The 12,865-nt window shown below is 45.8% G+C and overlaps 1 protein-coding gene across 3 annotated transcripts in view; it reads left to right on the forward strand.

Moving 5' to 3' along the window:
- Positions 1-2,475: 2,475 nt before the first annotated feature.
- The window catches only part of LOC116947773 (regulator of G-protein signaling 7-like), a 133,628-nt gene continuing 123,238 nt past the window's right edge, over positions 2,476-12,865 (forward strand). For all 3 annotated transcript variants that reach the window (XM_032963908.2, XM_032963906.2, XM_032963907.2), the window contains exons 1-2: positions 2,476-3,365; positions 6,789-6,906. In XM_032963908.2, the coding sequence (XP_032819799.1) occupies positions 6,799-6,906 (108 nt within the window). In that variant the 5' untranslated portion in view covers positions 2,476-3,365; positions 6,789-6,798. The remainder of the gene's footprint in view (positions 3,366-6,788; positions 6,907-12,865) is intronic.

Consider the following 12,865-nt stretch of genomic DNA (forward strand, 5'->3'; position numbering starts at 1 on the left):
GTTATAATAATTGCCATTCACCCATTGTTTATTGTGTTGGCTACACGCAATAGCGGTACACAGAAAGGCACTCATGGGAGGTTGTTTGTCCATACTTCACCACGCTAGTCAGTGTGAACATAGCTCGCAGCATCGTGCTATGGATTTTGCACTACCCTCTGCTGTCCCACCACGTGGTTCCTTAATCCTGTTATTTTTGATTATTTCCTTTGAACCTATCTACGTGACTTTACCGAAAGACCCAATAATATGAATTCCTTAAGCCTGTGACTATCCAAACGACGTATCCAGGCTCACAGCTGCTTAGCTTCGGGCGTAAACATTATGTTGTAGTTAATCTTTTTTTGTGACAAGACACTGATTTTAGAATGTAATGCTTTCGCACATTATTGCAGCCCCACGTTATATACAAAGCGGTCTCTAAAAGCAGCTATTGCTGTTTCTACCCATAGATGTCGCTATTGGAGCAGACGTGACCGCATTGAATGAATGATAATACTGTATAATGATTGAAACCAGTGTGGTTCATTGCAAGGCACGCGGGCCACTGGCGGCCCCTGGTGGCCTCTGGCGCGGCCCCTGACATGCAGCCCCTGACAATTCACAACACGTGGGAACAGGGCCCATCCATGGAGGGGGGGGGGGGGGTCTACTGATAATGTACGTACGCATAAGAAACGGGGGGGGGGAGGGGGTGAAGCCTGGATAATAATTTGTCTACATTGGCCTTTAAATGAGCCACAGTTCAGTTTCTTCAGCTGTCAGACAAGTACTACCAGTAGAAGTGGGGCTGTGGGAGAGGTGTCACTTGTATGCCACCGTACCCCTGACTGCAGCCATCACGCAGCTCAGCAAAATAAGTGGCCAATGTACGCAACTTAATTATTTAATGCAGCCGGCGGTGGACTATCTATTAATCTTTGATCGTTTTTGCATGGATTAAATATCGGCCGTCCTATAGGATTCGGGGAGGGGGCGTCAAGCGTACGTACGCAGGTTGGGGGGGTAAAAAGTCCACGTGCGTACAGGGAGGGGGGGAGAGGTCAAGTTTTGACATAATTTTTCGTACCTACTCAATGGATGGCCCCACATCACCCCATCACCATCGTGCTGTGTTGTCAGACCCCAATGGTTTCAAATGTGTGGCGGCCCTCACACCGATGATGGCTTATCCCCTCTGAATAGTTAGTGAACAACACTGATATAAAGGAATGCAAGTCATTAATGACCGTCTTCTCCATACCATAAAACGAAAAGTTGAATCCGGTAGGTGTGTGTGTGTGAGCAGAATTTCGATAACTTTATTGACACCGGGCACGCGTTTGGGGTGCATCTTACTTTCTCCGGAGCATCTAATAATCGGGGGAATACTTAATTTGGATTTCGCAAAGTATTCCGATGCAGGAGCCTCCTCAAAATGGCTCTTGAGACTCAATGAAGACTTCCCGGGAAAATAATGAGGATCATAGGTAGCAGGGGGCAATACAGTAAAATAATTTGTTGTACAAATACTGTAGTTCTAGGCAATAATCCACTGTTGAACGAGAGTCTCCCAAAAGCGTTGAAGGAGGTCTGCACATGGAAGATTCATTCATGACAATGCGTTGTCTGTCACATTTCATCTGAAATAATTTTGTTCTTTCTTGTGGCAGTGCCTGGAGAAAACCCATGCCGGAAAGAGAGAACGTTCAAAATAGATCATCATCATCATCAGCCATGATCGATCTACTGCTGAATGAAGGCGTCCCAAAGCCTTCGCCATCTCTCACTGTCTTGCGACAATGCTTGTACGTGCCACATTAAGTTATGTGGCACGTGCAAGCACGAATTCGATTTCATCGCTCCATCTCCGCGGGAGCGGCGGGGGGGGGAGGACGTGCTTTGTCGGGACATTCCTTCGTGGGGCTGCAACTCCGATGTTAGTCTCGACGACTGACCATCATCCCTGAAAGAGACGGTGTCTCGCCAAAGCGACTCAACGGACAGTCAACATGATGCCTGCTGGCTGCGTTACCTGCGTACTATCGCAACGGCATGCAGGTCGATGTAGAGTGCGATATTCATGACCCCATCTCTGAGTGACCCACCGACCCCACCTCCAAGTAACAGGCGTGCATCTCCACCACAGCTGATATTGCTTATTCCTCATTTCTAGTGCACTCATTTATAAAGGTTGGACATGCAAGGTTAGGTAAAAAACAATTAAAACTAAAGGTTTAATTGGGGCTTGATTTACGGAGCTCAGTCCCTGGACAGTTCCAGCTGAAATTTTTAAACACTGCACGAGACAATCAGAATATTTATACTGGAGGAATCCCAGGAGCTATACAGCTCTTTTCCCACAGATGTCGAGTAAAATCAAGTCCCTGGGTCTCAGTTCCCCACGTTAACATCCCTTCTTCACATTGCATCTCTCCCTCCCATGCGTGCTCTCCCCTCTCCCCCTTCCCCTCCTTCTTCCCACCGCCCCCTCCGCCACCACCCCGCACGCTGCCGTCTCAGTCGTTACAAGGACCTAGCGTGCACTTGTGGACGCCTCTGTTGGTGCAACCACGGCCGGAACACTTTAACTCTCTCCGAGCAATGATGTGCACGCACTCTCCTCGCCACCGACCACTCGGCAGCGGTGCACCACCTGCGTCCATAGGATGATGGCACAGAAGACACTGAGCTCGTAGCGCGCCCCGCTGGGATAATATATACAAGGAACCGACTTATAGAGGCAATTATTTAGACAATAATATTATCAGCAGAAACAGGAGCAATAATAAGAGCGCAGTCGCCATCAGCTGCACCAGCACTAGCAGCAAGCTGAGAGCGTATTGAACATTAACATCAGCAGCAGTATCAACAGAGACACCAACATCTTCAGTAGCGGCGGCAGTAGCAGCAGCAGCATCAGTAGCAGCAGTATTAGCAACGGCAAAAGCATCAGTGGCAGCAGCATAAGTAATAGCATCAACAGTAGCACCACCATAATCATTATTAGTAGCTCCAGCAGCAGTATCTTAAACATCATCAGCAGTAGCAGCTGAGTCAGTAAGATCATCATCATCATAAACAGCAATAACACCAACAACAAAAGCAACAGCAAGCAGCAGCGTTCAACAGCATAACACTTCGGTGAACAGTGGATAGGGCTCAGTATGCATCAAACACACACCGGCAACTGAAAGGATGCATCGTGTCGTATGGATTCCTTTCCTATGCCGTTCCTGCAGCTGACCTTCACCCGGAGCGACTCGAAAGCATCAGGAATATAGACCAGCCGGATTTAATTATAAAATACAATCCTCCGTGCAAAACTTCCAGTGTACGGAAGAGCCGGCGTACGGAGCAGGGGTGCCGATCATCAGCCACAGCAGGTGAGAGTGCCAATCATGTATCTGTTTTATTTTGCTTGTACAGCTGGTTGTTAATCCACCGCTGGATGAATTCCCCCACGCGCCGCTTCAAATCTCGGGAATTGTTTGACCATACTTCACCACGCTGGTCGTCAGCGTGGCTTGGTGAAATTGGAGGGGACGGTCCCCGCTTATTGGTACGGCTTGGAATCGAACTCAGGCCGCCGAGTTCATAGCGCGGCGCACGCCTGTTCAGTGCTTCGTTGTTGATGAGTTAAGGACATTTGAAGTATGCAGAGGCGCAGCCCTGCAATTGCCAGCACAAGCTACTGCCTGCGGAAATGCTTACAGTAAATGTGATGGCGCTTTGAGTGGGAAATTTGTGCCAGAAATGCGGCACGTATTTAATTAAAAAAAATTGACTTGACACTCGAGAGGATTTCGCCTACTCTTCCACGCTAGTGAGACGACTATGAAGAGGCCGGGGGAGGGGTTACCCACATTTTGCCTCACCATGCGCGATCTTCCAAGCAACTAACCGATGAACATTGCTGAGAGGAGAGAGGCGGAGGGATTTAAGAAACCTGCGCCAAGGTTTCCAATGTCACGCCGAGAAATCAAACCTCTGGATCGCAAGTATAGTGCACCACAACAACATTCATTGGTGTGTGTGTGTGTGTTTTATTACGATACTTATAGTGCACTGCTTAAAACGGAATTCTTCAACAAATCTAATTCGGCTTAAGTGGTATTTCATTCTGTTCTTCACGATCAACCTTAATCAGATTACTCTAATTTTTTCTAAAATTAAGACCCTATATGAAAAAGTAATATGTGTATATACAGGGTGATTCATGCATATATGCACCATTGAAATACCAGAAATGATAGAGAATGTATTTTATTTTACAGCATCTCCACATGTCTCCCACCAATCTGAACACACACCTACATATCTTAACGCTCTCCTCTCTAAGATGTGGAGTCGTAGATTTAAAACATTTCAATCAGCTCTTCAGAAGACTTAAGGCCGTATGACTGATGGGATGTGTGCAAAATACTTTCATATTTTTTGTGGTCAGATAAGTGGAGGCATTTTGTCTGCTTAGAGGATACTGTAGTCGTAAGAGGATCATAAATCAATGATGTATCTATAAATGGATCCCCCCTTTAAAAAAAAACAATCGATAATTGGAAACAGATTAAACTCTGTTGTGAACCTCGGGTGGGAAAATGCAACGAATCAGATTAAAGCAGATTCCCCAGCTCACGCTAGCGTGCATACTGTGTATGTATATTGAACTTCTTTCGCACCGTACGTAAACAACCGTGCTAATCGCGTGAGTCAGGAATCCTGGCCCGCAATTCGTGTACCGTACAGTAATGTCGTGTGTTAAAGGTTACCCTTTTGGCAGCCACAGGACGTGCTACCATCAGAAAAGGAATAAATGACAATTCGTTCAAGTGAGAATATTTGAAAATCTGAATATTTATTTATACTGGAGGAATCAGATGAGTTTAGAGCTCTTTTTCACAGATGTCTAGTCGGATCGTCGTGGGATTCCAGTACGGGATGGATAGTGAATGTTTCCACCTCTAACAGTCGATCATTGTAGTAAGAGGTGCTTAAAGGTTTAACATGGACATGGGATAGTCTGGCTCCCTCCATCGGAATGTGGAGTGCTACCGCCAATACACAGCGCTTGTTTGAGCCAGGGAGGCATTTTGATATTATGGCTTTGAATTATAAAGCGTGATTCTAAATTTCGGAGTGTTCACAATTGTTTCTTAAATTACAGGATGTAAATATAAATAAACTGCAAGAAATAATTTGAGCAATACCATAATTGATGTTTGTAAACATCTCCATCAAGAAATCGCATCCCGAGTCACTCAATAATTAGCAAAACGTTACCCGGCTGAAATCGTGATTTCTATCCACAGGTAATGGTCATGTCACTTATTTCAAAATAAATATGATAATCAAAATAATTTACAACCCTGTGTCAATCCACTGCTGGATGATGGCCTCCCCATGCCGTGCCTGTCATGGGGGATGTTTGACCATACTTTACCCTGTTCAGGGGCGGATTGGTGAAGAAGTTGGGAAGTGGGGGCGGGGAGGTCACTGATGGTAGCAGTGGCCAGGAATCGAACTCAGGACGCCGGTTATAAGTTTTTATTTCAAATTGAATATCACCCCCTATTCAAGCGGATGTTAAAACATTGAGTCGAACTCATGAGGATCATTAATAGGTAGGACCTGTTGGATGACAGTGGAGTGGTCACTACATAATTTGGCCCATTTAAAAAGAGAATTGACTCAAAGTGTGTAGTTTTTTCTTTCCAAAACTGCATTTGCACTGTATGACTATATAGCGACGTTGACAACATGAAAGTTATGCCAATGATTTGGGGGTGCCTTCATCCAGTAGTGGATATATCTTGGTTGCTGATGATGAAGGTGGTGTTATTGTAAAATGTATTTTTTTATCTGTGATTGCACACAACTGCAATGGGCAAGCCCTCCACTTGTTCACTCATTTGTGGTAGAGGGGGAACCCCATAATTGGAGTAACCTTCTAATGTGATGTGTTTGTTTTAAAGAGTACATAATTGATGGAATGCTTTTGAAAAGTGAATGACATAACCAGTTGGACACCTTTATGAATCATTCAGTTTGTATTATTGCACGTGTCTGATATGATTTGGAAGTCAACGGGCCAAGGTCATGCTACAAAATAGACGGGCGAGTTTGATTTTCTGTTGAGGGCAACCTAAGATGACGATGTGCAGAGAGGCAAAGACAATCTACAGGGTGGCCCAAAAGCCAGGACACACAGGATTATGATATGTATTTAAGCAAATCAGAGTTATTTAATTTAACAAATGTTACATTCATGCGTGCAAATTAATTGAGGACTTTTTTTTTGTTTCAAATTACAGGTGGAATCTCTGAACATTCATCAAATATGTTTTGTCAATTTTATTTCAATTTCTAAATGTCATCTGAAATGGATTAACAAACATGGTATTAATAATCATAACACAAAAGTTCAACACAATCCTGGTACCTGATCGTAGTATTGTACAACAAAGGAATTCCTGCCAACCGCACAATGTGGCAAACCTAGCTTCAACATCCATGCCCCCGCCTTCACCAACACTTACAAACCAGCACGGTGAAGTATGGTCAAATAAACAACCCACTACCCGCATGACATTGGGCGAGACACTCATCCAGATTGTGGCTTGACAATAAATGGCTGTAAGTGTACGTCTGCAATGATGACACTTCAGTAGAATTGGTTTAGTGGGTGCTGATGACGGAGTGACGTGGAAAGGGCAGCTGGAGCTCGCCTTGGTGGGATTGAACGGTGGCGAGATTGCACGAACCGTGGACACGATTGCATCGCGCCTCTGCTTGTACGTTGTCGGCACCAGGGCGTGCGTCATGGCGCAGGTGCTGGAGTCAGCGGCTCAGTCGTCGCAAGGGGGGCCGCCCCCCCGTGAGAGCGGAGGACTCCCCGAAGAGTCGCCCAACATGCTGGTCTACAGGAAGGTGAGCCCTGCGTACCCCCGCCAATCTCCACACCTTTACGCCAGCGGTGGGGTAACCCCTTTCATTACTGACGGCCGAATGGCACGAACAAATGGCTTTGGTGGGCCACACACTATGCGCGTTAACACACGTATCTCAATTGGGATTACACAGGGTAATCATCGCCCCCTACTGGCATACTAATGCCCACCTACAGGTCGGTGCTCATTCATTTTGTGCTGCACAAGGATAGCTGCCACGGAGGGGGGGGGGGGTGCCCTTGAAATTATTAGAAATAAAATGTGACGTACGGCGCTTTGAGATGCTGAGGCATTCAAGCAAGTTCCATGTACTCTAAACGAAAGGACTATTTTTTTTATGTTGTCCAATGACGCAAAAAACTGCGAAAAATTACGGCAGAATGCAGAGGGTTATCGCAGTGATAGAGTTGGCTGCGCTAAAATTCCAAACACGGTATTCCAGGTCGAAAATAAATCCTAACATCCAATCAGTGCGGCTAACATGCCTGCAGTGACAGATGAAGATTGTTTGCTGGCCGTTTCTCTCTAGCGTATGGCAAGTCTGTGCAAATCACACGTCCCAGTTTAAGTCTGTGAGCCATGGGATAGCTTCGCGAGTTAGCGCGACTAATCCTGCACAGTCCACCGGAGAACGGGGCGTAGGATGCGGTTGTTCGCGATGCGGGTTCCATTGTCTGGTTCGGGTTGCCGCAGTCACACTGTGGGTTATCTTTAGGTCTCCACTTGTGGATGAGGAGGTGTGTGGGCGTAGTCATACTGTGGGTTGTCTTTAGGTCTCCACTTGTGGAGGACGTGGAGGACGAGGTGTGTGGGCGCAGCAGCGACCAGTTGCTGCTCTGAAGCGGCTGATGGAGCACCGTTAGTGTTCTTGGCAGATGAAAGCCGCGCGGAGCAATGGTTGGGTCGTCGACAAGGATTTTATTTGGAATCTCCGCAGAACTCGATAGTGTTAGCGAGCGGTCTTCCGTTGACCCCGTGTCATCCAAAATAGTTTCGAAATAGCGGGGCCTCACGTGAGCACGAAACGCAGATTTCCCAGACTTTGTTTTATGCGGTGCTCTCTGTACCAACAGCCACTCTCTCGCTCGCTTAAAAAAGACCCCGTGGCCAGCTTCACAAGGGCCGTGCCTGTGATTACACACGTGGGTTCCCTGTCGGCAATCACATTGCTGATTGTACAATTAGGGCCTCCTTGGCATGCTCGCTGGGTACAGCGGAAAGGTGTGTGTGTGTGGTTGGTTGCATTCAGTGAGCCAGCGCTGTCAAGTATGTCGTCCGTCCTTTACAGGTGAAAGGTACTTGCTTGCTCACGCCAAAGGGCCTCTGCTAGAGGAAGTTTCAGAGATCCCATCTCTAGATGGTATATTGCCTTCGTTTACATGCTGGCAATTCGTCTTGGATGAGGTGGGAATACCCACACTTTACCCCACCACACACGGCCTTCTAGCTGTGGTGTAAGCGAGTCTCTTAAAGCCTAGCGATGTTTCAATTCCCGCGCCAAGAGATTGAATCTAGTGGGTAACCTCTTGGTGGCAAGCCCAGTGTGCTGATTATCGCACCGCGAAAACGTTTCCACACTTGTGTGTCATCGAAATCCGCCAGCGTGTCCCTTACTCTAATCGGGCTGTGCTTTACCTCTGCCGGGTGTCCCAGCAAATAAGATATGGGCCAACAAGTTTCCCGCCTTCGTTGCTGGCGTAGATCTTGTTTTGCAAGTATTGCAGTAGGTCTCTGGAGCCCTAAATATGTATTTCACACTGGCTTTTGAGCTTCCAAATATGAGGTGATTGCTGCCGTGCCTACATGACCTCGCCTGGTCCCCGGAGACGTCAATGTTTCTGACACGTGTCACGTCCGAGTAATGGCACACTGTTTTGTTTGCACCCTGGAAATTTCACGCCTTCTTTGTTCAGCTTGTGTTGGTGTGTGTTCACACATGGGTGCACTTGACAAGCAGGTCGACTCAGCCTTAGATGCGTATGCGGCACGGTGTGTAAACGTCAACACTGTGGAGACAGCCAGCCGGGTGTAGTATGAGCCATCACTCCTCATGTACCGTGCCGGCCTTCATAGGTGCTCGCCAACAACACTTGCCCCAACAGTCTGGTCAAGGCTATACGGTGGATCTTTATCTTTGTGTGCTTAACCACGTGTACAAATCGCGTGTGTGTGTGTGTCTGGTCTTCGAAACAAACTCGCTTTCTTGTGTTCTGTCAAACTGCACGTGCATTGATTCGTTTGTGAGGAGCGCTCCCTTGTCTTCCCATTCAGACGCATCTTGGGGTTTAAATTAATAATAGGTTTGGCTGCTCACTCTGCGCGCATGTCATTACATTGTACAAAGGCAGTGCAGCAATCAACATTTTAACCTGGCCGTATTTCTCAATGTACGCTTGTTCTCTGTGGGCTTTGCACTGTGGCCACGTGTGTATTTGTACGAGCCAGTGCATTCATATTAATATCATATATGAGCAACCAAACATGCACTAATTGGAGGCACGTGGGAATTTCAGAAATTGCGGTGGGACCGACATAGCACTGAACCCCTTGAAGTACGCTGTAAAAGCAGGGATGGATTTTAGTGACACGTGAAATGGATTCCAATCGGATGCGCTCTGTATCAGTGGTTCTGACCTCCATTCCATGCGAACCACCCAGCAATCCAGATTTTCATGGAGCAACGCTGCGAGAGCAGCATTGATAGTAGTAAGTGTGTAGTGACTCTTAATCGGTATGCAATATACATCTTGTGTCGGCGACATAATTAACATTTTTGATTCATATATGGTGCGTGTAATCGGAATATATGACCCATTCGGCTACTAGAGGCCACTATAACGCTTTATGTTATTGTTAACTGCTTTATTTTCAAGGACCTTTGTCAATCCACTGCTGAATGAAGAGCCTCTCACACTTTGTAGATATGGCGCTTGTTTGACCATACTTCACCACGCCGGTTTGAGCCGGTTATCGCCCAGGACCGGTTTAGATAGGACCCCCACTGATGTTAGCCATGGCTGGGAAACGATCTAACGTCACGAGGTTAGGTCAATGTTCTGTCTACTTTGTTATTATTTTTGGGAAAAAATTACAACGTGAAAATTAAAAATTGGCAATCTTCATATTATAAAAGTCCGGCGTTCTGTTTGACCGTTTGCCCATCAGCTAAATTATAAGAGCCTTTCAGAAGGCCTGAATCAAAAAGTTATAGAAAGTGGACCCCCCCCCCCAGATATGGGGGTAGAAAGTTAATCCAACACGTTTACAAACATTGTTGACCCCCCACTCCATCTTCTATTACTAGAATTTCGGTGGCCTGTGGAGGGCTTCTTGGTGCTTCGCACATTGCCCTTCACCCCCACTAATATCCTCTTCTTCCCCCCCCCCAAATGTGTGCAGATACCACTGGGTTGTACCTCAAAGTTAATTAGATATTTTTATTTGACCCTTCTTAATGACCGCAACTATCAACACTCTAAATAAATGCTAAATAAATGGAAAATTATATATTTCTGGATAATGAATGAAACAATAATTAGATTGATCATACTGTTCGTGGGATTCATCAGTCTTCCAAGTGCCAAATTGGTCTTCTTGATTTCTTGAAAATTGAAGCGTCTAATGCAAAGGGAAATGTAAAAAAAAATGATTTTCGGTGAAGGTATTTTACTCGCTAGTGCTGACGCACAGTATTATTTAAAAAGAGCAACACCTGTTTACTACCAGCCCTGACCAAACGAAACCGACCATTCAGACGAAGACAAGTCTGAACAGTGGGGGGGGGGGGGGGTCAGACAGATGTCAGCATATATGCCTACAAAATTAACTTTTTTGGGGGGGCTGACGATTGTTGTAAACCTGTTGATCAACTTTTTACCCTCACATCTGGCGGGAGGGGGGTCCACTTTCCATAACTTTTTGATTCAGGCCTTCTGAAAGGCTCTTATCATGTAGTTCACAGACAAACTAATCACTGGGCTTTTAAAATAAGAAAATGATAATAAAAATGAATGTCCTTTATTCATGTACAGTAGCAAAGCCTCGCTGAGTTTTGAGACTTTTTTTCAGAATGATCTTGAATTGCGATTTTTGGTTATTTTCACTTATCAAGTGTTCGACTTTCATGTGGAAGGAAACCGGAGAGCCTGGAGAAAACCCATCACGTGTACTCAGGGATACCGCTCAAAGCACTGACCAGATGGATTCTAAAATCAATTTCTGTATTGCCATCTCCTGTACACCCAGTCTAGAACATCTCAGACACCTGATACACTGCATTCCCAGGCAATCTCGTATCAAAGTACTAATCAGGCATGATCCCTACTTAGCTTCATAGATTTGACGAGATCTGGCACATTCAGGATAATTTGGTCATAGTAAAGTACTGTATTGGCAGACATGTGTAAGAGATACATGAAATCTATCGTATAATTCCGGTTTTAAGGGTTTTAAGGGATGCCAGCACAAACACGTAACAATAACTACTCAATCATTACGAACTCCTTGGGTTTGATCTTCCATGGAGCTCGTTGGTCAACCCTAAATCGCATCTGCAAAAACCATGGCAGATACGGATACCTGATGCACAAATTGAAAATAAAAAACTCTCCAGTAGTGTGCGACTGTGGTCATCCAGAACAGACCGTACAACGTATAACGACGCAATGCCCCGATCCACACATACGAAGGAGACATCACAGCGATAACACTCCACTGCTCCTGAAGCGGCCGTCTGGCCTGACCACTTGAATGTGAAATGGTAGTTGTTGCTCTGCATCGACATCAGCCATACGAAAGAAGATGACGGGCAATTTTATGGGGGTGACAATTGTTTAAATGAGACGAGCAGTGGCACAGTGGCGAGCGCACTGCACTTTGAATCCACCAACCTAAGATCAATTCCCAACCACGGATGACATCAGTGCAGAGCGATATACAAAACCGAATTGTGCCCCTCACCTTACCAGCCCATAACCACTAACACAGTTTGGTGAAGTATGGTCAAACAACCCCTGCGGTCAAATGATGTGCAGAGGCCTTCATCCAGCAGTGGACTGACAAGAGTGTTGCTAATTATTATTAATTATAAAATAGACTACCGGTGACCCTTGCTTGCGGGCAATGCTTTGGAGTCCCCGCGGGATGGGCTGACGCCGTTAATTCAATGCAGTAGTAAAATGTCACACCGTGCACTGTTCAATATTTCTAAGCTTTCATTTGGTCAATGGTACTTATTTTCGGGAACAAAAAACCCCAACCCCCTCTTTTTTTTGTTATTTAATATTTAATGGAAATGGACAAAACGCGCTGTTATTGATTGTGCCGCCCGTGAATGCCAGCTGTATTGAATTCACTCGCAGTGTCGTTGTCTCAGTGGCGTTTCTGTGTGCCTCGTGTTCGACAGTCGCCCCCTCACCACGCTGCCTGCTTGTCATTTCTCCCAACGTGATTATGGTCACGTGGACACAACAGAAACGATGATAAGCCCCTGTCTTCACTGCCCCCCACCCCCTCATACGCATGCCCCCCCCCTTATTTTGCCCAGCATCTTGAGACCCGGTTTACATTGGGATGCTCTATAACAATCATATTGCAATTGTAACAATGCCGTATTGTTGCATCCGTCATGTTAATACCGGCAGAGCAATGTGTATTCAATATTTGTTATGACCAGATGGATACACATTTACCTACCAGTCAGCAAATAGATTGTTGGTCGTGAGCTGTGATGAATCGCTCATTATGTCCATCGCTCGATTAAATGTGTTACAAATGCAATTCAATGGCAATACCATTTTTTATATACCTCAGATAAGCTGTAAAATGTACAAAAACCCAATATATTTGTCAATAGCATTGCCCTAAAGAGGAAAAGAATATATAATAGGCGACGTTTTGGAAAATGCCGCTTCTCTGTGAGTGGTGACGCGGCCCAACAG

The sequence above is a fragment of the Petromyzon marinus genome, chromosome 31, assembly GCF_048934315.1.
Source record: "Petromyzon marinus isolate PM22_M1 ecotype Great Lakes invasive population chromosome 31, UKy_Petmar_22M1.pri1.0, whole genome shotgun sequence".
Taxonomy (NCBI): Eukaryota; Metazoa; Chordata; class Hyperoartia; order Petromyzontiformes; family Petromyzontidae; genus Petromyzon; species Petromyzon marinus.